This window comes from Rana temporaria, chromosome 5, assembly GCF_905171775.1.
Source record: "Rana temporaria chromosome 5, aRanTem1.1, whole genome shotgun sequence".
NCBI lineage: Eukaryota > Metazoa > Chordata > Amphibia > Anura > Ranidae > Rana > Rana temporaria.
The window spans coordinates 368,972,779-368,998,940 of record NC_053493.1 but is presented as its reverse complement, the minus strand read 5'-3'; the positions used below and the strand labels follow the sequence as shown (position 1 = coordinate 368,998,940).

The 26,162-nt window shown below is 46.0% G+C and overlaps 1 protein-coding gene across 15 annotated transcripts in view; it reads left to right on the top strand.

Annotated features, from left to right (window-relative positions):
- The window catches only part of UBR5 (ubiquitin protein ligase E3 component n-recognin 5), a 135,601-nt gene that overhangs the window by 72,969 nt on the left and 36,470 nt on the right, over positions 1-26,162 (top strand). For 10 of the 15 annotated variants that reach the window (XM_040354801.1, XM_040354811.1, XM_040354806.1 and 7 more), the window contains 10 exons: positions 7,709-7,804; positions 8,656-8,779; positions 10,753-10,850; positions 10,939-11,087; positions 13,261-13,352; positions 13,447-13,593; positions 21,449-21,567; positions 23,661-23,799; positions 23,886-24,015; positions 25,894-26,054. In XM_040354801.1, the coding sequence (XP_040210735.1) occupies positions 7,709-7,804; positions 8,656-8,779; positions 10,753-10,850; positions 10,939-11,087; positions 13,261-13,352; positions 13,447-13,593; positions 21,449-21,567; positions 23,661-23,799; positions 23,886-24,015; positions 25,894-26,054 (1,255 nt within the window). The remainder of the gene's footprint in view (positions 1-7,708; positions 7,805-8,655; positions 8,780-10,752; positions 10,851-10,938; positions 11,088-13,260; positions 13,353-13,446; positions 13,594-21,448; positions 21,568-23,660; positions 23,800-23,885; positions 24,016-25,893; positions 26,055-26,162) is intronic. The other 5 variants (XM_040354810.1, XM_040354809.1, XM_040354805.1 and 2 more) reach the window with 2 other exon arrangements.

Here is a 26,162-nt window from a genome sequence, read left to right as displayed (position 1 = left end):
TTAAAGGGGTTGTAAAGACAAAAATATTTTCCTGTTAAATTAAAGTCTGACAGTAGCTGATAAAGTAAAAAGTAATGTTTTGCATTTTAACTAGTTTGATACCTGTTGAAATCGAGCTGTTTTCACCTCCGTCACTCCTGAATCATTATTCTCAGACTTCCTGGTTTGTGGTGCGCATTCATTCTTGCTACATCACGGCCTAATGGGAACTACAGTTCCCATTAGGCTTGGCCTCCATACCTGTGAGGGATAAGGGAGCATCTTCACGCAGGGCTGTAGTCATAGGGAGGGGGTGAGCACATTCTGCTTTCCACCATGCAAAACGGATCAGATGCTGGTGGAAAGCAAGAAGAGGAGTGACAGGAAATGGCATTTTCAAACCTGGATTACTGTATTTTGGAGGTCAAAGGGAAAAACGAGGTAAGTGATATTTAAATGCTCTAGCTTACAGAAATCAATTGATCTAATAAAGGAACACTAAAGGTTTGTTTTTTAAGTCTTGACAAGTGGGTTATGTTAATAAACAAAAATGTAGCGCTAACAAACTCAAAATTATATAGTACCGAGTGAGGTAACAACTCTCATAATATAAGAGCATAAATATAAACAATTGGCATGGATGAAAGTGACTAAAACAATACTCAATGTAAAACAAAAAATATAAAACGTATTAAAGTCTATATTATAAAGATGAGTGAACATCAGATGGAGTGATTGATGCAGGAAAACAGGTGAGCTGCAATCCAGTGATTAAGATGCAACAGGTGTGCAAGTTGTCTGTAGAACCCCGTGAAGATCACAATCACATCAAAGTATGAAATGGGTAAAACACGCTTACCAGATGGTGTTGGACTCTACTACCTTACAGCAAAGAGTCAGCCAGACATTGTGGTCTTTGGAAGCCGGGACCACTAGAAACCGGACTTGGATCGTATGCAGGGCTGGAACTCCAATGGAATGGACAACAGGAACCAGCAGTGCTTGAATGATGTATTTGCGTCAATGCCACAGGCTCTGAATACGATCTTTGGACCATCGATCAGGAAATGCAGGCAGAGGACGTAGTTAGAGCTCCAAATGAAGCCATGGGGTGGATGATAAAAAAGGAAAAAAACTCCAATGGTGCAGGTCAATTAAAACCAATAGGTTTATTTGTAAAAGTCATAAAAATGACAGATAAAAGTGATCACGTACAGGGGTAGCAATGTGGGGTGCTCAAAGGCAATACCCGACGCGTTTCGGCTCAGTAAGCCTTCAACAGGGGCCCCTATCATCCACCCCATGGCTTCATTTGGAGCTCTAACTACGTCCTCTGCCTGCATTTCCTGATCGATGGTCCAAAGATCGTATTCAGAGCCTGTGGCATTGACGCAAATACATCATTCAAGCACTGCTGGTTCCTGTTGTCTATTCCATTGGAGTTCCAGCCCTGCATACGATCCAAGTCCGGTTTCTAGTGGTCCCGGCTTCCAAAGACCACAATGTCTGGCTGACTCTTTGCTGTAAGGTAGTAGAGTCCAACACCATCTGGTAAGCGTGTTTTACCCATTTCATACTTTGATGTGATTGTGATCTTCACAGGGTTCTACAGACAACTTGCACACCTGTTGCATCTTAATCACTGGATTGCAGCTCACCTGTTTTCCTGCATCAATCACTCCATCTGATGTTCACTCATCTTTATAATATAGACTTTAATACGTTTTATATTTTTTGTTTTACATTGAGTATTGTTTTAGTCACTTTCATCCATGCCAATTGTTTATATTTATGCTCTTATATTATGAGAGTTGTTACCTCACTCGGTACTATATAATTTTGAGTTTGTTAGCGCTACATTTTTGTTTATTATCTTGCTGGCTTTGTTTGTATGTAGCAGCTTGGCACTTATTTTTATATTAGCGCAGTTTTTTCTTTATTTTAAGTGGGTTATGTTCCCTGTTTACAGGAGAGGACTAGGCAGAAACATGTTGGATCATTAAATACATGTTACATTAACAGAGTTGAACAGCCCCACCCAGGGGGCAGTCCCTTCAGACATAACCCTCCTTACTGCAGCATGTAGCCTCAATTTTGTTCTGCCTAGCAAAAGAGGAGGACGTATGGCTCCCTTTGGGCCTAGCGCCTGAGGTGAAATTTTATTTTCTTTTCTAATTTTTTTTCTTGAATCTTCTTTCATCTGTCGGCTGAGACAGGCTGGATAATATAGATCCTTGTAGTCTACTCAGTCCGACCAGCAAGCCTGGGCACACCTTTGCAAAGAGGCTTGGTCTGCCACGCTGTTTAAATGCAGTGTTTTGCCGCCATGCTGTCGGGTCTGACGCCATTTTTGGGGTGGTTTTCAATTGCATTGAAAACTCCCATTGGCAGCCATTTTGCCGTAGTCGTGCTCCAAGGACATTCGCCGGCCATCTTGGCTGACCCCTAGTGCTGAATCTACGGCGCACACAGGTCCATTCGGATGCCGCAAGTTACCTCAGTGTTTTTTTCCTCCCCACACGCTGTGGGCAGGAAAAAGGATGGCTGTGCTGGGCAGTCTCCTCTTCGTGAGTCCCCTGATACCCCCGACCAGCGCAGCAAAGGGTAAGTTGCCCTGAATAGGGCATGGGAGCTTCCGTTTTCTGGTGTAACACAATTGCGTGTTATACATGCACACTATGTGTTGCTCTATTTGGTGTCAGTATCTGGTCCTTCCCCTACATGTTTGTGATGGCAGCGGGTGTCTAATACCTGGGATCCCCACAGATGTTTTTTACGGTTTGTCCTGGACACTTTTGTGTCCTGGACTGCGGGGGTTAAAGGAGTGCCCCCCCGTTATCCCCTGGGGAATGCTCTGTCACAATGGAGCCATGGACCAGATACCTGGGGGTGCAGGATAAGGCACTTAGGGGTGCGCTTCTCACTGCCGTACGGGACTCTCTGTAGCTGGATAGTGCAGCTGGGTTTCTGCTGAGGGCTCGGTCTTTTTTGGGATCACGCAAATCAGACCGCTCTGTGTAGGTTTTTCCTTCTGTGCCCTTTCCTTGCTAATCTCTAAAATGCGGAATGAGAAAAGCCACTGAGGGCCTTTGAAGTCCCTCACCGCCTGGCGGCTCAGTGCCCCTTGAGAGCCTTTTTAAGAGAGTGGGCTTGTTCTCCGGTGGTGGACCCTCCGGGGGTCATGTATAGGTGACCACCCCCCCTATTGCGGGACACCCCCGCTTGTATGGATTTGACTGAGAAGATCCATAGTTCTGACCTGTTCCATGTCTATCATGCTGGGGTCTGCCTTGCGGCCTATTGTGGCCACTACTCTGGAATCCCAGTCGCTCAGAGTGAGCATGTTGCACCATACAGTGGAGGAGCGCCGGCTCTCACAAAGTTATTAGGCTAACGGACCAGCGGGTCCAGGGCCTTGTATATGTCTGTGATGTTTCACTGGATGCCGCGCCCTTGATATCCAGGGCTTTGGTTTCAGAGATGGTGCCTTCTCTGGTTAAAATACTGGTCTGCTGGCCAGGCCTCTAACATACGCCCTGACAGATTTACCCTTGATGGGTGGGAGACCTTTTGGGTCCTCGCTGGATGACATTATCAAGGATGTCACTGGAGAGAAGAGCGCTCTCCTCCCTCAGGCCTCCAGGGGGAAGGGGCCCCGCCGTTGGCAGTGTCCTTCTCTTTCCACACCAAAGCGGTATTTTTCATCAGGCAGGGTCCGCGGGCGAACCTCCCGGGCCGACTAAGGCTCAGCTGGGGGACTGATCCATCCCTGATCGCTTCGGGCACCCGAACCCGCCAATGTATGTAGCTTCCCCTGCCTGTCTCTGAGGTGGAGGGTCGCCTTTGCTGTTAACAGCTCGGTGAACCTCCCTGCTCTCCGACCAGTGGTATCTTCGGAGTACTAGATGGGGTCCCTTCCGATCCACCGAACAGATTTCTTCCCTCGTGTCTCCCTTTCCCGGCTCGTCGGTCTGCCTTGGGGCAGTGTGGGACTTGCTGAGCTGCGGGGTGATTTTATCTATCCTGCAGGACTAGAGGTTTGAGGGATTCTATCCAAACCTGTTCTCGGTCCCAAGGATGGGCATAGTCTGCCTGATTTTGGGCTTCAAGGGCCTAAAACGCCTTTCTAAATGATGGGTAGTTCCGCTCGGAATCCATTCGTTCGGTGGTAGCTGCGCTCCATCCGGGGGACTTTCTGCATGTCCCACTTTGCGCAGGTCACAGGTTTTCTGTGCCTCGCGATGGGGATGCCCACTGTCGGTTGTGGTCCTCCCTTTTGATCTGGCGCCAGCACCAATGGTTTTCACCAAGGAGTTTTGCACTTATCCTAACCTTGTTGGGACAGCGAGGCTTTGCCATTGTGGCTACTTAGACGACTTTCTGACTTGTGTCTGTAGCTTTTCGGACCCTCCGTGAATTCGGGTGGCTGTTAAACATTTGGAGTCGGTCCTGGTTCCGACTAAGTTTGGAATGTCTACGGCTTCCGGACTCCTCGGTGGCGAAGGTCTTTTTTTCCCCCTGGAGAACTTGCAGACTCTTCAGTCGGCGGTGAAGTTATTGGCATCACGCAATCGGTCTCTCTCCGTTTTGCATGCAAATCCTAGGTCTGTGGGTAGCCTCCTCCGAGGCGGTACCGTATGCCCAGTTCACGGGCATGTTTTTTTCCAGAGGGAAATGCTGTCCGAGTGGTACGAATCTCTTGTCTCTGAATCCTCAGATTCAGGTGCGCCACCTAGTCAGTGTCTCTCTGAATTGGTGGCCGAGATCCCTGACTCTTCGGTCCGGGAAGTGGTTTCTTCCTTTTCTGTGGATGGTAATTACAACGGATGCCAACCTCTAGGGTTGTGGGGGGGTCCGGTCGGCCCAGAGTCGCTGGACTTGAGTGAACCTACGGCCACAACGCCCTGTATGCACCCGTTCTCGTCAAATCTCGGTAACTACCCGGGCTCGGGCCTGGTTGGTACCTGGGTGGGAATCCGCCTGGAAATACCAGGTGCCGTAGACCCTGTCTACCGTTACTTGTTTTAGTACTGTGGGCGGTCAGGCTATACCTCTCCTTGTGATCGAGAGGGTTGCAAGGTCGTCCGATCTAGATTCAACCTGACGATGCCATGCCGGTGGCTTCGGGCTACCATCAGGTATACCGGCAGGCGGGCTACTGGAGTCGCCTGATGTTGGACCAGGACAACTGGTCTTGGCACATGGAGTCAACTCTTTTTTGCAGGAGGTGAGCCTCGCAGGGCATGGATCTCCTAGCCACTCGTCTCAGCCACAGGGGTATCAAGGTTCGTGGCCAGATCTAGTACAGACGTGCAAGTCGCGCTGGTGGCAATGTGGGGTCTGTCTCGGTGACTTTATGCCTTTACCCCATTGTAGTGACCTCCCCGGCTGCTCCACAGAGTGGAGGCTGAGGAATTCTGACGATTTTAAAAGCTCCAGATTGGCCTTGGCGTCCTTGGTGCGCCGTTATCGGGCACCTGGTAGCGGAGGTACCCTGGCGGTTGCCAGGGCAGGAGGTCCTTCTGTCTCGAGGTTCCATACTTTCTCCTGTTGTACAGTCACTGACTTGATCAACAGGGCTATTGGAAGCCAGACTTTAAGGGACTGGGGTCTGTCCGACTCATCTCAACAATGCTGAAGGCACGGTAGTCTTCTTCCGGCTGACCTACATCTCTTGGTGCGAAGAGATGGAGTGACGTCCACGGACGTACTCTGTCCATGGGTCTGCTGTTTTTACAGCTTGGAGTGGATCAAAATTGTTTTAGAGCACTCTTTGGGGGCAGATTTTAGCCTTGGCTGTGTTCTTTCAGTGGCCTTTTTGCGAGTGTTACCTGGTGGGTACCTTTTTGTGGAGGGGGCTTGTTCTATACTTCCCTCCCCTCTTGGCCCATCTCTTCCCCCATGAGATTTGACTCTGGCGCTCTCGGTTCTTCAGGAACCTTCCTTTTGGAAACAGATTTTCTCTTGACACTTTCTCAGAAGTGACACCTTTAAGTGGCCTTTACCTCTGTTAGAGGGGTTTCTGAGTTGGCGCTCTTGTCTTGCAAGCCGCCATGCTTGATCCTTCATAGGCTTAGGTGGTGGTGCGCCGCGACCTTCCCTTCTTCCGAAGGTGGTTTCGACCTGTCGCCAGAATAAGGACATCGTTTCTTCCATCCTTCTGTCCTCGGCCGGCGCATCCTACGGAGGTTGTCTTTCATACTTTAGGCCTGGTACGCGCTTTGTGGGTGTACCAGCCGGCTACAGGCTCCTTTTTCGGAGATCTGACTCTCTTTTGTGTCGGGTCCACAAAAGGGCCTGGCAATCTCGTTGCCCACCTTTTCTCGGTGGATCAGGTAGGCTGTCATACAGGCCCATGCTCTTAAGGGGCGGGCCCCCCTTTTCCGATCTGACAGCATGCGTCGGTCTCAGGTGTGCGAGGCGGCGACTTGGTCATTCGTTCACACTCTTTTCAGAATTTACATGGTTGCTGTGAGTGCATTCTCTGATGCTTCCTTCGGCCGCTAGATTTTTGCAGGCAGCTGTTTAAAGTTGCACCTCTTTTGAGGAGCTCTGCTTGTTTTGGGGTGAAGGTAAAATTGGTTTTACTGATATATTTTCCACCCCTCGTTTTGACACTGCTTGGGGACGTCCCACTTGTCATGACTTAAGGAGCTGTGTCCGTCCGTGGACGATGAGAGAAAATAATTTTTTTTTCTACTCACCGTAAAATCCTTTTCTCTGAGTCCATGGATGGACACAGCTCTCACCCCTCCTTTTTAGGTTTTTGCTGCTTGTTACGAACTGAGGCTACATGCTGCAGTGAGGAGGGTTATGTCTGGAGGGACCTTTTCAACTCTGATCATTAAATACATGTTGCATTAGCATGTTTCTGCCTAGTCATCTCCTGTAAACAGGGAACATAACCCACTTGTCAAGACTTAAGGAGCTGTATCCGTCCATGGATCCAAAAGGATTTTACGGTGAGTACGACATTTTTTTTTTATAGTTTCTTGGACAGCTGATTTCATGGCTTATATTTGTAATGGAACACCTACAAATAAAATTAGTTGGGTTATCTCTAAGAACTCCAGTGTTTGAACTTCCCTCTGCGTAAATTCCTTGACATTAAAAAAAAAAAATCCACCTACCATATCCCATTTGTGACTGTATAGGGTGTGTGTGTGTGTGTGTGTGTGTGTGTGTATATATGTGTATATATAGATCTCTATCTGTGTGTGTGTGTGTGTGTGTGTGTGTGTGTTATATATATATATATATATATATATATATATATATATATATATATATATATATATATATATATATATATATATATATATATATATATATATATATATATTTTCATTAAAAATATAAGCCAGGAAATCCGCTGTCTAAGAAACCATTAAGCATTTTTTACCACTGGAGTTTCACAGTGCACCAAGTAACTTAAATTTTACAGCATGAGAAACGAGCTCTTAAAACTGGGAGGTAGTTCACTGATATCTGATACTGGAAGTTTCATTTTTATATTTCGTGTTTTCATATCTTCTCAATGGTAAAAAAAAACGTTCTTCTTTATTATATTTTATATACAATATAGATTTTACTGGGAAGACTACACAAGTTTTGGTTCTTTCGTTTTTGGTTATTGTGTCTTGCAAAACATGTAGATATGGGGAATACATCCAGGATTGTAAATGACTCCTGTGTTGTAAACATGCTATCTTTTTTTTTTTTTTTTAAGATGGTGATATAGATTTTATCCTGGCCCCTGCAGTAGGATCCCTTACCACAGCATCTACTGGCACAGGTCAAGGGCCTAGTACATCAACCATACCAGGTGAAACTGTTTTTTACTTTTCTATAAACTCTTAATCAAATCTCATCAAGTTAATGCAGTTTAGCTTGGTGTGTAAATTTTGCTATGTTTTTTTAAACTTAGTTTGTGTATTAACTACCTTGATTTCGCTTTCGTTCATGGACGGACACAGCTCCAAATCTTGACAGTAAGGTTATGTTCCGTCTATTAGAGGACTAGGCAGACATGTTAAATGGTTAAAAAACATGTAATACAGCAAAACCGAACAGCTTACTGACTTGGTAATCTCCACCATGCTGAGGGCACGGAAGTCTTCTCGGAAGATCTATCATCACATGTGAAAGACCTACATCTCCATGTGTGAGGAGATGGACTGGCTCCCACAGGCTTATTCGGTTTCCAGGATCCTGCTGTTTTTACAGCACACGGGGTGGACCAAAGTCTTGCTCTAAGCACCATAAAGGGGCAGATTTCAGCCTTAGCTGTTTTTCTTTCAACGACCTTTGGCGGCTCATCCACTGGTGAGAACGTTTGTGCAAGGGGTTCGACACGTGACCCCTCCGGTTCGGCCACCACTACCTCCTTGGTATTTGAATCTGGTGCTCTCGACACTTCAGAAACCTCCTTTTGAGAACCTCAGATTCCCCTTTTGACATTCTCCCCCTGGGCGGTGCTGTTCGGCTTTGCTGTATTGCATGTTTTTTTAACCATTTCCTAATCCTCTCCTGATGGAACATAATCCTACTGTCAAGATTATTTAAAGCTGTGTCCGTCCATGAACTTCAGAGAAAAGGATTTTACGGTGGAGTACAAAAATGCTATTTTTATGTTGCCCTGTTTTTACACTTGGTATACTTTTTTTGTTGTTGTAGGTCCTTCTTCAGAGCCTTCTGTAGTGGAGTCCAAGGATCGCAAAGCGAACGCTCACTTCATTCTGAAATTATTGTGTGATAGCATAGTTCTGCAGCCGTACCTCAGAGACCTTCTTTCTGCTAAGTATGTCCCTCTCGTTGACTGACTGAAATCTTTATGAATGAACATGAATGCAAATTGTTGCATATGGAGTAGCTTCTACCACTGACTTGCGTTGAGTTAAGAGAAGCACAAGGCTGCATTACTCTACTGGGCAGGAAGCAACACAGTGCCTTTTGTAAAATGTGGAGAATTTCAAGGGGTATGCATACTTTTTCAATGTTGCATCCAAAAACATAAATGTATTTTATTTGATAGACCAACACAAAGTGGCACATCATTTTGTAGTGGAAGAAAAATGATAAATGTTTTTCAATTTTTTTTACCTGAATACAAATCCACGCCACGCTTTTCAGATATTTTTATTTGTAAAAAAAATATATTTAAAAAACATTTATTTTCCTTCCACTTCGCAATTATGTGCCACTTTGTGTTGGTCTATCACATAAAAATCTCCATAAAATACATTTTGTTTTTGGTTGCAACATGACAACATGGAACATTTTCAAGGGTATATGAATGCTTTTCCAAGGCACTGTAGATCATGTGACACAAATTACATTTCTACTACAGAACTTCAAAACAAAAGACTTCAAATATTTCTCTAACCATATGGAAGCTTGTATTATGTCCCTTCCACGTCCAGATGCAGGAGAACTAATTTTGATGAAAGTAACTTACCAATATGTTTTCAGTTGTACAAGGTAAACCGAGCACCTGGAATGACAGTTATCCAAGCACAAAACTTGTCAGCCATTCTTCACTTGTGAAAGTCTTAAGGTTCCTGTAATTACAAAATATGGCCAACATTTTTTGGACACCTGGCCATCCCACCTATAATATGAGATATTAAGTCATCCCAAAACAATGGTCATTATTATGAAGTTGTGCTTGTGGCGTCTAGCTGAGTATTTTTGAGGTCGGGTACTGATGTTGGAGAAGACTTGGTTTGCAATCCTTGTGTTCCAGCTAATCCCCATAGATTTTGGCAGACTCACTCCTGTGTTTTGATTTATGGTGTTGCTAGTGCTTGCTGCAATTTTGTTTACGAATGTCCAATCCTGTAGGTGGCAGTATAACCACTGACCATTAAAGTGGTTCTAAATGCTGAAGGTTTTTTTTTTTTTTTTGCCTTCATACTATCTCTATGCATGAAGATAAACTGTGTGCAGCTCCAAGCCACCCCCAGTCCCCCTTTATACTCCAGCAATGTGCACAAGAGCAGCTGCTCTTCTGGCTCTCTCCCTTGTGGTCAATCACAGCCAGTAAAGAGGGGGTGGGATTTGGCAGTGAGCATGCACTTAACTTTATCACTTTAAGGACTTCTTGTGTCCCTCAATGGACTCAAACTTTTTTTTTTTTTTTTTTTTTTTTTTTAATGGAGTACAAAGTTTCAGCTTTAAACCTGTGTGAATTTTTTAGATCTTTGTTACTTTTGTTTTATGATTCAGAAAGTATTGAGTTTTAAGACAACCAGGTATATTTTGAGAGCATCAGATTGCAGCCTCCATAATTGTGTATGGGGGTTTCCTTTTTAAATAGAACATTATCTTGGCTAAAGAAAATTGATTTCTGTACACTTGGGTACACCTTGTAACTTACCAGTACTTGAATAGCTATAGGTAAAATGTAAGGGCATATTCACACTTGTGCACTTTTTTTCTTAGACTATTCGTCTGATGGCACGTTAAGCGAGCCTTTATTTTATTTTTTTCTCCTCTCTCAACATATGGCCACAGATATATCCCTGCATTATGTTTTCCATCACACTGCAAAAAAAATAAAAAAATTGTGTGCTTATTACTAAATGTATTGCACTGAGACGCTGAGGTTCAGGTATTTTTGGATTTGTGTATATGTGAGCATTGCAAAATTAAGGGCAACTAACGAAATATGCATACACCTCATGCGGTACCTTGTTTGGATGCACAATGCAAGTGTGAATAGAGCAATATTTTATCATCTGAAGAAGATTCTGATGAAAATGTTCCTTCTAGGGATGCCAGAGGTATGACCCCCTTCATGTCGGCTGTAAGTGGAAGAGCTTACCCTGCAGCTATAACTATTCTGGAGACTGCGCAGAAAATCGCTAAAGGCAAGTAAAGAGGGGAATCGTCTTTAACTGTTTGCTCTGGTGCAATGTTTGATGGTAGCGCTAGTTTTGTGACTTTTTTTTTTTTTAGCAGAAGGAAATGCCAATGAGAAAGAGGAAGATGTGTTCAAGGCAATGATCTGCCCACCTGGCACAAATGCAGATGACTCCCCTCTGTATGTTCTGTGCTGCAATGACACCTGTAGCTTCACATGGACTGGAGCTGAGCACATAAATCAGGTAAAAAATATACAAATTCGAGTGATGGAACTGCTGTTAACACACAAGCCTACTTTACCTCTCCTCCATGATGGAAGGGGTCTCCTGTATTTACACCCATCTTCTGTGTCCACCTGAACAGTAGATTCTATAGCCTTGAATGGTGCTATAACTCTGCTGTGCTTCCTCCTAAATTCACACCTTGTTATAACAGAAATCCAAGTAATGTGCTATTTAAATCCATTATTCGTACAACAACAACATATTAGTTCATGAGATGCATACTAATACATAAAAAAAGTGAAAAGTTGATCCAGTCCATAGATGCAAAAGCAAGTATGTTGCCAGTGAAAGTCGTGAGCAAAAGTTCATCAAAATTAGCAAAACCGTGCTTGTGCAATTGCCACTGCAAATCAAATGTCCATGCTCCCACCAGGGTGTGCACTCACTCATGGGTGTGGATCCCCTGAGCTTATGTCGAGACAGGTTTACAAGGCTTGTGTATGTATGGTAGACCATCAACAACAAACATTGCAGAAAGGACATGGTGTAATACTGTTTATTAAACTATAAAAAAAACTAATTTCTATTCACTTTTTAAAGTGCCGTGTCCCAGCCCTGGGAATGATCTGCCAGCTGTATAGTCTGAAATCTGTGTTCGCCACTGCTCCACACGTCCATGGAGCCAACATGCATTCCACTCGGCAGAAGGGATGTCAAACGTGACCTGTGTGCCTACTTCTACACGTTTCATCAGGAGGCGTGGCCATGTCCACCATCCTTAGCATTATATACCCCATCCTAGCTTTCCATTGGTCCCACAATTTTTTTATTTTTTGTATATTAGTTTTAGGTTAGGGTGCAGTTAAGATCTGTGCATTGATTTCAATTGAACACACAACGTGTTTTTTTTTTTGTCTTCTTTAGGGCCACTTTCAAACTAATAAAGTTTTACAGTGCAAGAAAATAGTTTCCCTTTTTTAAAGTGGAGGTTCACCCGAATTTACAACTTCTGCTTAAACAATAGTGCTCTGGCTGTAGATTACAAGTTTGCGGTTCCAAAAAATTACAATCGATTAGATACCTTATTGCTGTGTCCACTTCCTGGTTTCATCTGTGCGGGACTGGGCGTGAACCATGCAATTCATGACTAGTGTCTCGTCATGCTGACGAGAAGAATATTGTTTTAACAAGCAAAAGACGAATTCTCGCGAGATTTCGCTGATAGAAAAAATAACTGTTGTACTGGTCACAGCGGGGCGTGTCCTTTTCAGGACGCCGTTGTTATGGCAACTGCAGTGTTGACGGCTTGGCTCGCCGTCACACTGTGCATGCGCGGGATAGAGCGGTGAATGCTGGGACATCAGCATTCACCGCATCACGGAAATACAGGAGGGCTTCAGAGTGCCCACAATTAACATGGCAACGTCCATCTTACATTTTTATAAAACATCCTTTTCAGGGAAATGAACATCCTGGCGGCTGCACCTATGGGACTGGTGTGTGCACGATTCTTTATCTTAACAGCGTTAGAATGATCTTTAAAAAAAAAAAAAAAGTTTTCCCGCGGAACCCCCAGTTTAAATCTAATGGGACTCTTCACACCACTACGTTAGGGGTGTGGTGTGTTTTGAAAAGTCCTGCATGCAGCGTCTTTGAGGTTTTAAAAACCACGCCAAAAAACGCAGCTCCCATTGTATGTAAATCGTGGTCACACCACATTTTTGAGTCACATGTCCATTTTTCACAGGTGCAGGAAACCCAAAAAATACACCAGAAACAATTTATTCTGTCTTGACCAATGTGCATACTTGTTTCAGGTCAGTGACATAAGGCCCGTAACAGTCAGAAAATCATATGAAAAATATCGCGTCGAAAGCGATCGTACGATAATCTTATTGTTACACAGCTTTCGAGAGCTGATCATGACCGTGCATCCGATATTATTCAATGGGGCAAACATGGACATTTTAATTAAACTTTACTGAACTCAGCTGGTCAGTGTGCTAACCAGACATCTCGCATATTTAAATGGTGATTGCCAATAGCAGCCTTTTAGGTGTCTCTTGAATAAAGGTTTGCTTTGAAGTCAACATCACAAAGTCCCAGGTTATTATGCATGACTTTATGTATACTATTGTAAAACGTTTAGATGGAAAATGATTACTAATCTTGCACATTGCTCTCTTTTCAGGATATATTTGAATGCAGAACATGTGGGTTGTTAGAATCTCTCTGCTGTTGTACGGAGTGTGCCAGGGTCTGCCACAAAGGACATGACTGCAAGTGAGTCCTCCTTCCTTATCTGCCTTTATACAGTCTTTGTGTATTTTTTTAAAGTAAACCTGGTTAATCTCTGTTACTGTTTTTTTTTTTTTAGGCTGAAGCGTACATCACCCACTGCCTACTGTGATTGCTGGGAGAAATGTAAATGCAAGACGCTAATTGCAGGTCAAAAGTCTGCCCGTCTAGATCTATTATACCGACTGCTGACCATCACTAATCTAGTGACAATGCCAAATAGCAGGTATTCTTATTTATTTTTATTTTTTGCAGCAGGGACCTAGATTAGTCACTAAATCAATGTAAACCTTAGCTTGGTAGAGAACAGGCTGTTTCCAGGATTGGACCTTCAGTGGGCCTTGGTCTTTCAATGGGAGGATAACTTTTAGGCAGGATAACTTTTAGGCACAGTCATTTACTGGTTATCGCTGCCTGAACCTCAGCCACCCAACGTTCTTTGATCGAGAGCTGGTGTTTTATGTGGCACAGCACTAGCTTAAAGTGCTTTTAAAAGTTGCTTTTTCTCTTCCGTTAATGGACGGACACAGCAGCCTTTGACTGTAGGGTTATATCCACTTCCTTCTAGGAGAGTTGGGCAGAAATACAGCACTTAAAGTGTTAACAACTTTTCTTTAGTGCAGCCCCTCCCAGGGGGCGTGGTTCCCTGGGTATAACCCACACCCTGCTCTAGCAGTCTCAGTTTTTTTTTCTCTGCCAAACGTCAGGAGAAGACAGGCGCTCTAGAGTCCTGTACTCTGGAGATATTTTTTTCACTTTTTATTGTTTTGTTCCTGCATTTTTGGATCCAGTGATCTTCTATCAACTGCCGACTGGGTGACAGGCTGGGTCTTGACTCTTGTAGTCCCCCCATGTTCGGCCATCGAGCGTGTGCCGGCCCTCAGCTCAGCTTTGGGTCGTCCACGACAGGCCCCGTTGCTCCAGGGGCCGCCGGGGAACTTCTTGTTCCAGGGCACACATATGACCGGTCTCTATGGCTTTGTCACAGTGTGTCTGGCCGACAGCCATGCCGTTGGTGGACGTTGGCTCTGTCTGGGATACCTCCAGCCGGTGGTCGCAGGACGGGTAAGTATGTCCCCTTGCTCAGGTAAGGTGGCATGGCTGGAATTTTCCCCTGGGAGGTCGACTGAGGGTTCACCCTGCTTTCCTCTCTCCCTTATTTCCTCTCCCTCCTTCCCCTTTTGGGTGGTGGCTGTGAGGGGGGGGGCCTTCTGGGTTACCACAGGACCGGTGTGTATAGCGGGGCTGTGTGATATGTGCGTTTACATACAGGTTATGTGGGCTGTGTGCTGCGCTGGGATGCTGTGTCACTGTGGGTGTTTTAGCAACAGCCGCCAATTTGCCGTAGTCGCGGCTTTATATGGTCGGCGGCCATTTTCCTGTAGTCCTATGGTGGTTTTTCTCCATACGGCGGCCATTTTGGATTTCGTTTGGCCTCATGCGGTCGTTTTAGCGCTGCAAAAAGACCGCAAATCTCCCTGAGGTGACAGACGCAGCACAGCCGGCTACAGTGCACACCTCAGCTCACGCTACACTGGGTGGGGTGGTGAGTTCCCTGGGGGCCTCTACCTTGTTTTTTTAGCAGCCAGGAGGTGACCGGTGGGTAGTTCTGCCTTGCAGTTCAGGGTGACACAGCAGTGGGGCATTATGGAGCCTGAACCGGGTACTTCTGCACCAGCAATGTCTGAGTTAACCCTTGGTGCCCCTCCCCCTGCCACATCTATTGAGGCAATGTCGGCTGTCCCAGAGGCGTTTCTCGCCAGGTTTGAAGCGGCTGATGGCCAAAAGGGGGGTAAAAAGCGCCCCCTCCCTGAGCCTGCTTCTGGGGATGTCTGACGCAGAATCGGCCCCTGCTATTGCTTCTGCCTCTGGTTCTGTAATGTCAGATGATGCTGGCTTAACCCACGCGGACAGTGAGGATGACTCTGCTTCAGGGTCAGTCGCTGATGAGGAATTTGTTTGAGCTCTTATTTCTGCGGTGCGTGATACTCAGAAACTTGAGGATGTGGCGGAGGCACCTGATGTGCCAGTCCCTTTTGGGTTCTGCAAACCGCCACGCACCACAAGGGTGTTTCCTTGTGTTCCTTATTTGGACAAATTGTTGTACAAGGAATGGGATACGCCGCAAAAGGTTTTTGACGTTCCGAAAAACTTTGCAACCCGTTATCCCTTTAAGGAGGACTTTTAAAAAAAAAAAGTGGGTCTCTCCTCCTTTTGTGGACCCTCCCGTGTCCAGATTAAGCACGGCCACCACGTTGCCTGTGGAAGGGTCTCCTGCATTTAAGGACCCTGCTGATAGAGTGGAGGCTGTGGCCCGCTGCCTATTCACTGTAATGGGTTTGCCGGTGAGGCTGGTTCTGGTCGGGACTCTGGTGTCAGACTCTCTGACCGAAAGGGCGAAGCTTCTGCTGGAGGAACGGGATGCTTCCGAGACCTGTAAGGACCTGGCTGAACAATTGGTTCAGGGTATGAAGTTCGTCTCTGAGTCGGTCCTGGATACGCTCCCCTTGCTGTCCAGGGCTTCCGCCTATGCGGTGGTGCTACGCCGCCTTGTGTGGCTGAAATGCTGGTCTGCGAACCAGTCCTCAAAAAAGGCCTTAGTGGATTTGCCCTTTAAGGGTGAGCGGCTTTTTGTGGCATCCCTGGATGACTTCATTAAGGATGCCACAGGTGGTAAGAGCACACTGCTCCCACAATCTGGGAAGGGCAAGGAGCCTCGCCGTAAGCAAGGGCCCTCCTTTAATGCTCCCAAGCCTTTTTTCCGTGCGCCCAGCGTGGCGGGAAAAGGTCCGCAAGGTGCCAAGTCCCCCGCTGCCGTCCAGAAGCGCACCTGGTACCGCAAGCCTGCGGACAAGCCTGCTTCCGCATTAAGGTCTGCCCCCGCCCGGGTCTCGAGTGGGGGGCCGGCGTCGCGAATTCGCGGCTCGGTGGAGGGCTCTTCTTTCCGTTGGGTTTGCGAGGTGGTTTCCTCGAGTACAAGATAGTTTCTCTAGTCCACCAAACAGATTCTTTCCTTCCAACCTCCAGCTTCCTCCGGATCGCCGGCAAGCTCTGGCAGGGGCTGTCCAGGATCTATTGGGCAGGGGAGTGATTGTGCCAGTTCCCTCGCATGAACAGTTTCAGGGGTTTTACTCCAATCCTGGACCTCAAGGCCCTCAACTGTTTTGTCAAGGTGCAAAAATTCAGGATGGAGTCGATTCGCTCGGTGATAGCGGCACTCCATTAGGGGGACTTTCTGGCATCCTTGGATATCATGGACGCGTACCTACATGTTCCCATATGCACAAAGCACCAGAGATTTCTGCGCTTTGCGATCGGGGAGGACCACTTTCAATTTGTGGCCCTCCCGTTCGGCTTGGCCTCTGCACCACAGGTTTTCACCAAGGTGCTCGCCCCGATACTAGCCCTGCTGAGACAGCGAGGGATCGCTATTGTGGGTTATCTGGCCGACCTTCTCCTGCGAGCTTCCTCAGGCTCAGAATTAGAGGTCGACGTGTCCATCACGTGTCAAACTCTCCAGGAGTTCGGCTGGCTTCTGAATATCCAGAAGTCGGTGTTGGTTTCATCCCAGAGACTGGAATACGTGGGACTAGTCCTGGATTCCGCGGAAGCGAGGGTTTTTCTCCCGACGGGGAAACTGAAGACCCTGCTATCTGCAGTGAAGCAGTTGTCTCTTCGTTTCTGCATGAGAGTTCTGGGTCTGATGGTGGCCTCCTTCGAGGCGGTCCCGTATGCCCAATTCCACACCAGGGAGCTACAGAAGGAAGTTCTGTCTCGTTGGGACAAGCTCCCCGTCTTCTCTGGATTACCAGATTCAGTTGAGCCATCTGGTCAAGTCTTTCCTGGTGTGGTGGCTGACGTCTCCGGTGCTTCGGACCGGGAAGTCTTTTCTACCGTGCCGCTGGACAGTGGTCACGACGGATGCCGGCCTCTCCGGTTGGGGGGGCGTTTGGGGCACCCAGTCAGCCCAGGGGCATTGGACTAAGGAGTCCTGCCTACTGATCAATATTCTGGAGCTCCGAGCAATCAAGCTGTGCCTTGCCAGGTGGTCCCTGGATCTGCAGGGCCGACCGGTCAGGATCCGGTCCGACAACGCCTCGGCCGTGGCGTACGTCCAATCATCAGGGAGGCACAAGGAGCTCAGCTGCAGCGACGGAGGTCGCACACATTCTTCAGTGGGCCGAAAGGTCCGTTCCGGCTCTATCGGCCGTGTACATTCCAGGAGTACAGAATTGGCAAGCCGACTTCCTAAGTCGCACAACTCTGGATCAAGGGGAGTGGTCTCTCCACCCGGAGGTGTTTCAGGGTCTGTGCCAAAGATGGGGCACTCCAGACGTGGACCTTCTAGCGTCCCGTCTCAATCGGAAGGTGCCACGGTTCGTGGCCAGGTCAAGGGACCCGTGGGCGGACGCGTCAGACGCGTTGGTGGCACCTTGGGGTCGATATCGCCTGATTTACGCCTTCCCTCCTCTGAAGTTTCTTCCTCGTCTGCTGCGCAGAGTGGAAGCCGAGGGGATTCCAACAATCCTGATCGCCCCAGACTGACCGCGCCGCTCCTGGTACGCGGACCTGGTGCGTCTGGTGGCAGATGCCCCCTGGCGTTTACCCCTGAGAGAAGATCTTCTGTCGCAGGGTCCGATCTTCCACCCTGCTTTACAGTCGCTGGCTTTAACGGCATGGCTGTTGAGGCATCGGTCCTTCAGTACCTGGCTCTATCAGGCTTGGTGGTTTCTACCATGCTGCGTGCACAGAAGTCTACCTCACGTAGGATTTACCATCGTACGTGGAAGGCCTAAATCTCTGTGTGAGGAGATAAAATGGCACCCCCCATACATAAGCGGTGTCCCACTCCCCACTGTAGAAACAGCAGAATCCGGAACAGGCTCTCGCCTTGAGTACGGTCAAGAGTCAGATTTCTGCTCTGGCTGTTTACTTTGAGAGACCCTTGGCTGCGCACTCCTCGATACGCACATTTGTGCAGGGGGTCCGGAATGTGGCCCCTCCGGTGAGCCCTTCACTGCCTCCATGGGACTTGAATTTGGTCCTCTCGGTGCTTCAACAAGCTCCCTTTGAGGACATTCGGAAGATCCCCTTGTTGACTCTGTCACAGAAGGTGTTTTTTCTGGTAGCGATTTACCTCGATCAGACGTGTATCTGAACTGGCGGCCTTGTCCTGCAAGGCCCCCTACTTGGTCATCCATAAGGATAACGTGGTGCTGCATCCGCAGCCTACTTTTCTCCCGAAGGTTGTTTCGGCTTTTCACATTAATGAGGACATTGTTCTTCCATCCTTATGTCCTCAGCCGAGAAACCAGAAGGAGGCCACTTTACATTCCCTGGATGTGGTTTGGGCCCTCCGAGTGTACTTATCGGCGACGGCTCCGCTTCGGAAGTCGGACTCGCTGTTCGTGTCGGTGACTGGTCCTAGAAAGGGCCTGGCAGTCTCGTCGGCCACCATTTCTAGGTGGATCCGACAGGTTGTGCTTCAGGCCTATGCCCTGAAGGGGCGGGCGCCTCCTTTTCGGGTCACGGCGCATTCGACCAGGGCGATCGGTGCCTCTAGGGCTTTCCGACATCAAGCCTCTGTGTTGCAGGTGTGTAAGGCAGCGACTTGGTCGTCGGTCCACACCTTTTCAAAGGTTTACAAGGTGGATGTGAGTGCATCTTCTGATGCCTCCTTCGGCCGCAGGTTGTTACAGGTGGCCGTTTAAGGTTGGAGTTCCTCCGTTGCGTAACTCCGGTTTTGTTTGGGGTGAAGCTTGGTTTGCTGTGGTTTTTCCCACTCCTCTAATTTTTTTGACACTGCTTGGAGACGTCCCTACAGTCAAAGGCTGCTGTGTCCGTCCATGAACGTAAGAGAAAATAGGATTTTTGTACTCGCCGTAAAATCAATTTCTCTAAGTTCATGGACGGACACAGCACCCACCCCTCCTCTGTTTGTACTGCTTGTTACTGTTTGTACTGCTTGTTACGAACTGAGGCTGCTAGAGCAGGGTGTGGGTTATACCTGGGGAACCACGCCCCCTGGGAGGAGCTGCACTGAAGAAAAGTTAACACTTTAAGTGCTGTATTTCTGCCTAACTCTCTCCTGGAAGGGAGCGGATATAACCCTACAGTCAAAGTCTGCTGTGTCCGTCCATGAACTTGGAGAAATGGATTTTACGGTGAGTACAAAAATCCTATTTTGCCACAATGCATTCTCTGCAATATGGTAAAAAAATGCCTTGGTACCTTTTTCATGTTCCCAAACTCCTGCCTGCAGTTCCTTGTCACTGCTGTCAGGTCCAGAACATCTGTGTTATAATCCTCCGGGTTGTAGAGAAGTATGGAGGGAAGACTCCTGCTGACATCAAATTTATAGAATGGGAGCAAGAGGCATAACTTGCCATTTTGTGTATCTGTGACTCCACAGAGCACCAGCCGGGAATGGGCATGCATGGATATCTTGGTCAAAGAGATGACAACTAGATGTATAAAGTTAAGAATAATGTGTGCTAAATGAACACTTGCACTGTCCAAACAGGGGAATATGCCCTTCACGATCAGTCCTGGAGTGATCCAATACCACTCTGTGGGCTCTGCCGCCGGTTCCCTGGCTGTTGGAGATGTATTTATTGTTACTGGCTGTATTTTTGTGCCAGGAAGCTCCATGCTGACCAGCCAGTAACAAGAGTTACATCCCCAAGTGGCTGAGTGCACAGATCGGCATCGGGTCACTCCAGGACTGATCATCTTGATGGGCATCTTCCCGTTTGGACTAAAGTGTTCAGTTGGCATGCTTTTATCTGAACTTTATAAATCTAGCTGGTGCCACACCCCCTGCCCACCCTCCTTCTTTGCTATTGACGTCTCTATAGAGGTAATGGACACACTGAGGATGGCTGCCTACTTAATTAAAAATACTAGTTACCAGCAGGGTGGATAAAAATGTGTGTGTGTGTGTGTGTCCTTTTTTTTTTTTTTTAATACTTTTTGAGTAAACCACTATCCTCAGATTTTTATTTTGTTTCTTTTTTGCTTTTTAAGGTGCCTAAATTGAGTTTATTCGGCATGAAATGGAGCTTGGTTATGTAGCATGAGGCTGTATATTCTGCAATATTTAAATTTTTGCTAAACTCATTCAATGAATGCAAGCTGAGATGACATGCACTGCATTAATGCATTCACACAATTTCACAGTAACCATGAGATAAAACAAAGTTCAGGAATTGTTTTGCAAATCTATGTACACTACATCGGTTCTGATATCGCTGTTTTACTAACCTGACAGCTGCTTATTCTAAATAGGAAACCTTCATTTTGTTTGCAAATATTAGAGTCTAACTATCGGCAAGAATAAGCATTGCATTTAAAGAGCACCTGTAATTTTAATCCGTCATGGCAGTGTCTGTTGGCGGGCATCCTCTCACCTGGTACTGCCATGTGCCTCACGTTATCACTGCCGCATCACCAGCCGTCCCATTAAAGTGAATGGGACTTCGGTGAGTCATCAGTGGGACAGGGATGACAGTTGCACTTTAAGACCCATCTCACACCGAGGGCATTTTGCAGGCGCTTTAGTGTTAAAAATAGCGCCTGCAATCTGCCCTTAAACTTCTGCTCTATTGTCTCCTGTGTGAAAGCCCAAAGGCTTTCACACAGGAGCAGTGCGCTGGCAGAGCATCAGGAAAAGTCCTGCCAGCAGCTTCCTTAAGCGCATTAGGAGCGGTGAACTCGCCACTCTTAATGCGCTCCTGCCCGTTGAAATCAACAGGCAGTGCCGCTGTAAACGGTTTTAACCCTTTCTCGCTAGCAGGGTTAAAAAGCACCCCACTAGCGGCCAAAAATGCACTGCAAAGCCGACAGTAAGACGGCAGCGTTTTACCGCCAACGCTATGGGTAAAAGGGCTCTAATAATTATGATTTTAAATCAAATCCACCCTGGTTACCAACATTAAACTGTTGAAAATTGCTATTGCAGTGATGCTCGTGGTTTTAGACTAAGCACATAACCTTATGGAGCGCCACAATCCCTCTTTATCTCTTTTTTGATTTACCAAGGTAATATCTAATATTATTTTTTTTTTTTTTTTTTTTTTAAGAGGGGAGCACCTTCTTCTGTTCCTTGTGCAGACTGTTGCCAGGCAGACGGTTGAACACTGTCAGTACAGACCACCACGCATACGAGAAGATAGAAACCGCAAAGCAGCCAATCCTGAAGGTATTCCTAGAGTTTAGCACGGAGCTTGTTTTGTATATTTAAAAGCAATAGTGGTCATCTCAAAATAACCTTGTTCTTTAAAGTGGTTTTCTGAAGAGGAAAAATGAACAAAGAAATATCTTAATATAGTATGCAATGGACTCAAAACACACCTAGTGTGATTTTTTTTATTTTTTTTTCCTTTTATCTCCAAGTCGTAGATTACACTCCACTTCCTACGCTGTTCTTTGTGTATCAGATCCCTGCCTTTCGAAGCTCCTAAATGTTGTGTAAAATTTTGTGCTTTAGAAGTCTGTAGAGGAGAGAAGGCTGCAGATATAGATTAAACATATCCTACTTTATCACCCGAGGCCAGTCACTTCAGTGGGGTATATGTAAGGATTTACAAACACTTCCGTACTGGGCCAATTTTGGCATTCCTCTCCTACATGTAAAAAATCATAATTACTCTTGTGTTCATGGACGGACACAGCAGCATATTCTTGACAATAGGGTATTGGCCTTCTATCAGGAGAGGACTAGGCAGAAACATGTTAATACAACTTTAAAACTGTACAGTACCGCCCAGGAGGCAGTCCCTCTGGATACAACACCTCTCCCTGCATGCAGCAGCTCCGTTCGTCAAAAAGCAGTACAAAACATAAAAAAGAGGGGTGGGTGCTGTCTGTCCATGAACTACAGAGAAGGATTTCACGGTGAGTACAAAAATCCTATTTTCTCTTGTGTCCATGGACGGACACAGCAGCGTATTCTTGACAATGGGGACGTCTTGCACTTTCATGAATAGATAAAACTCATCCAATTCGCAATAGCAGGAGATTTTGACAATCTCTCTCTATGTAGACAGTTCACATATCTCTGCAGCGGGTCCGGTGCATTTTGCACAAAAAACGCTATGTGTCTCTTAGTTTCAGGTCTGAATTCAACCCAAAATTTGGGCTGAAATCGGACCTGAAACGGTTGAACCAGGATGCACTGGGCGACTCCTGCTGTGAGACTGATGCAGCAACGGTGTGAACCCAACCTCAGAGACAGGGATTCTTTAGGCTACATGATGCAGTCTGCGTTTTTAATCCCAGCATTTTTGGGTGCCTGGTAGGCACAGGTGTAGTGTCCAGCCCCACTGCCAGCAGTCAAATTGATTTATGCCTGGCTGCTGTACCTGTGATTGGCACTGTCCAGACCATAGTGTACTGCGTGGTTAGCTGTGGAGGTGTGACCCTGTCACTAAAGAATTTCATTGTGACTAATGAGTCATGTTGAGGCATCCGGCGCTTTCTTGCTTTTGCACTATTGGGCACTATTTTAATCACTTCACTTCCTTAGGCCTTCTAGAAGGTTCTGGACTTTAGAAGTGGTTTCAAATTATCCCAAGGCTGCATTTAAGCCAGCAATCGGTTCAGTAAATGGGATCCGGAGGGCTCATTTTAAAAATCCATTTACACTTGCCCACACCCTCAACACCAGACCATGTTTGGTAGTACACCCAGTACATTTTTACGGTCGCTTTAAGACCCCTTTCACACTGGGGCGTTTTTTCAGGCGCTTTAGCGTTTAATAAAAAAAAAAACGCCTGAAAGAAGCCTCGTCTGCAATCCCAATGTGAAAGCTTGAGTGCTTTTAAGAGCCCTTTCACACTGCCAGCGCCCGAAAAACGCTAGTAAAGTGCTGCTAAAACTAGCTGCGCTTTACCAGCGTTTTTCAAGCACTAGTGGAATGCTTTTAACCACTGCTAGTGGCAGAATAAAGGGTTAAAGGCGCCCACAATGCGCCGCTCCCATTGGTTTTAATGGGAAGGCGTGTTTTTAGGGGCGGTGTATTCACTGCTCCTAAAGCCCTGCACAGAAGCTGCTTGCAGGACTTTTTTTTTTTTGACAGCCTGCCAGCGCAGCACTTCAGTGTGAAAGCACTCGGGCTTTCACATTGGGATTGCAGATGAGGCTTCTTTCAGGAGCTTTACAGGCGTGCTACCAAGTATACAATCATAAGCACTGCCTAAGATTAACCCCCTCCTGATATTTTTTAGATATTCGTGTGTTTTTTTTGTTTTGTGTAAATTTCTTCTATTTTTGCTTATGTGAAAAATGATGCAGCTTTTGTTCCAGATTCTGATATGCCAGATCATGACTTGGAACCCCCAAGATTTGCACAGCTTGCCCTTGAACGTGTCTTACAGGACTGGAATGCACTTAAATCTATGATCATGTTTGGCTCTCAAGAAAACAAAGACCCGTGAGTTATTGTGGTTTGTAAAATCTCAAGGTTTTATTGCAAGATGGTCATTATAATACTTATTTTTTATTTTTTTCTGTCTTTAGTCTGAGTGCCAGCAGTCGGATCGGTCACCTTCTCCCAGAGGAACAAATTTACTTGAATCAACAGAGCGGTACCATTCGCCTTGACTGCTTTACACACTGCCTTATTGTCAAGTGTACTGCTGACATCTTGGTAAGCATTCATGTTTGATACACCATTCTGCTACTTGTCCTACTTACTGGTCTCCCACATTACACAGCATATGGAAATACAATAGTTTTAGTAAATACAAACTGCTAAATACCTTTTTCTAATCGGCAGTATGTATGAGTCTTGTGCCTTCTTGAAGTGTCTGGTTAAGCTTGTAGGAGTTTTCATTCTCGTCTGGTCAGTGATGATTGGCCCTGTGCTAATCACGTGCACTCTTCCAAGAAAAAAAAAAAATCACTATTCTCTAGCTATGCTGGAAACTCGGTGTACTCTCAAACTATGAGACTTTTGCTGACACGCCCGCACTACAGAGCCATTCACTGAGGAGCTCAGTGTGCTGCTGCTTTGGTATTTATAGTGCGTTTTTGTATAGATAAAAAAAAAAAATTGGTATAGAAAAATAAAGTATCCATCAGAATATAATCTAACAATTGCACTAAAGGTGCAAAGTCACAGCACGCAGAGACAATCTAAGTTAGCACAGTATATCGCTAAGTCGCTCAACAACAAATTAGAATGACATCAGTAAAACTCAGAAAAAACATTTCCCACTTCAAATAATCAGATGTTGACCATGATTATTCTGTTCGTGTTTACACGAGTGGACATTGAGCAGTTGTGGGTAGTAGAAAGTTAAATTGGAGGTATAGGGTCACCCCAGGGGGTGCCGAAACAAGAGGCGATGAAGAAAGGGAAGAGGGGGGGGAACCAGGGCGAGGGATGCGCCAGTGCAACCTTTACGAAAGACAGGCGGGTCTCCATCTCCAGAACAGCCCTTCAGGAGGGTCTTCCCTTTGTCCGAATATACCAACATTTTCCAATATGCCCATGTTTTCGTAATATATTAAGGGTGCTTTATTCAAAAAAGCCCTTTGCCTTGCAATTTTTTTATCAACACTTTCTTTAGGAAGTTGCTCATATAAATTCCTCAATTCGACCCCATGTGTCACTTTGAAGTAGAGAAAGCACCAGGTTGAGATCCCAAAGATCTCCCTTTGGACCAATTTAGAAATATTCCATTGTAAGTACTCCACTTTACAGGTTGCCATTACATCTGTTAGGTGTGTTTCTGAAATGGCAGCTCTTTCTGCAAAGCAAACTGTAATGTTTTGCATAAGGACAAAGTGGTTTTGAGTCGCCACCTGGTCCTCTTCACACTTTCTCCAAGTTCTGCCAGGTGGATGTTCAGGCCTTGGCTGATCTTCTGCCGCAAGTCTTCCAATGCAGATAATTGGTTCTAAAGACACACTCCCTCTTATTGGAAAAATATTCATTTTCTGTTGCGTCTACAGGACTAGAAGTAAAGAGAAATCCCTAATGAGAGTTGACCAAACCTGACAGGGGTTTTACCTCCCAAACACATCCCCCCCCCCCCGCCACTAAATTCAAAATAAAATTGTGTCTTGGATATACTGTAAGCTGATTAATATAGGTTTCAAATTGTATCTATATCCTGATCCATAAAGTCTTTGCTTATTACAACTATAAATGTGCCGTGTTTTTTGTTCTCTAATTTTATGGAAAAACCCTAAGGCTGCATTCACACCTGAGCGTAGCGTTTTGCGGTGTTTTTTACCGCGATTTGCCGCCCAAATTCGAGCGACAAAAAAGGGTCCAGAACTTGTTTGGTCTTCAGGCGTTCGGCGTCAGGCGTTTTGTAGTGGAGATGTGAACCATCTCCATAGAGAATAATGTATTTTTTCCCCTCTAGCGTTTTGGGGCGTTGCGCTTCAGGTGACAAAACGCTCAGGTGTGAATGCATGCTGAAATGTAATAAAATAAAATGGGAGGAGAAAATAGTTGCTGGGCGTTTTCACGTTGATAGAATGAAAATTAGTTCAAATATTTTTTGTTTCCAAGCTGCTGGACACATTGCTGGGAACTCTAGTAAAAGAACTTCAGAACAAGTACACTCCTGGACGTCGAGAAGAGGCGGTGGCTGTCACTATGCGATTTCTGCGTTCTGTGGCGCGTGTGTTTGTCATACTCAGTGTTGAAATGGCTTCCTCCAAGAAGAAAAAGTAAGTTTATCCTGATATTTAATCTTTTTTGTCATATTCTGTGTTTTGAGTTATAACATTCCATGTGTAATGTATTAATACTAGCCATTCACAAATTCTTTCTTTCAG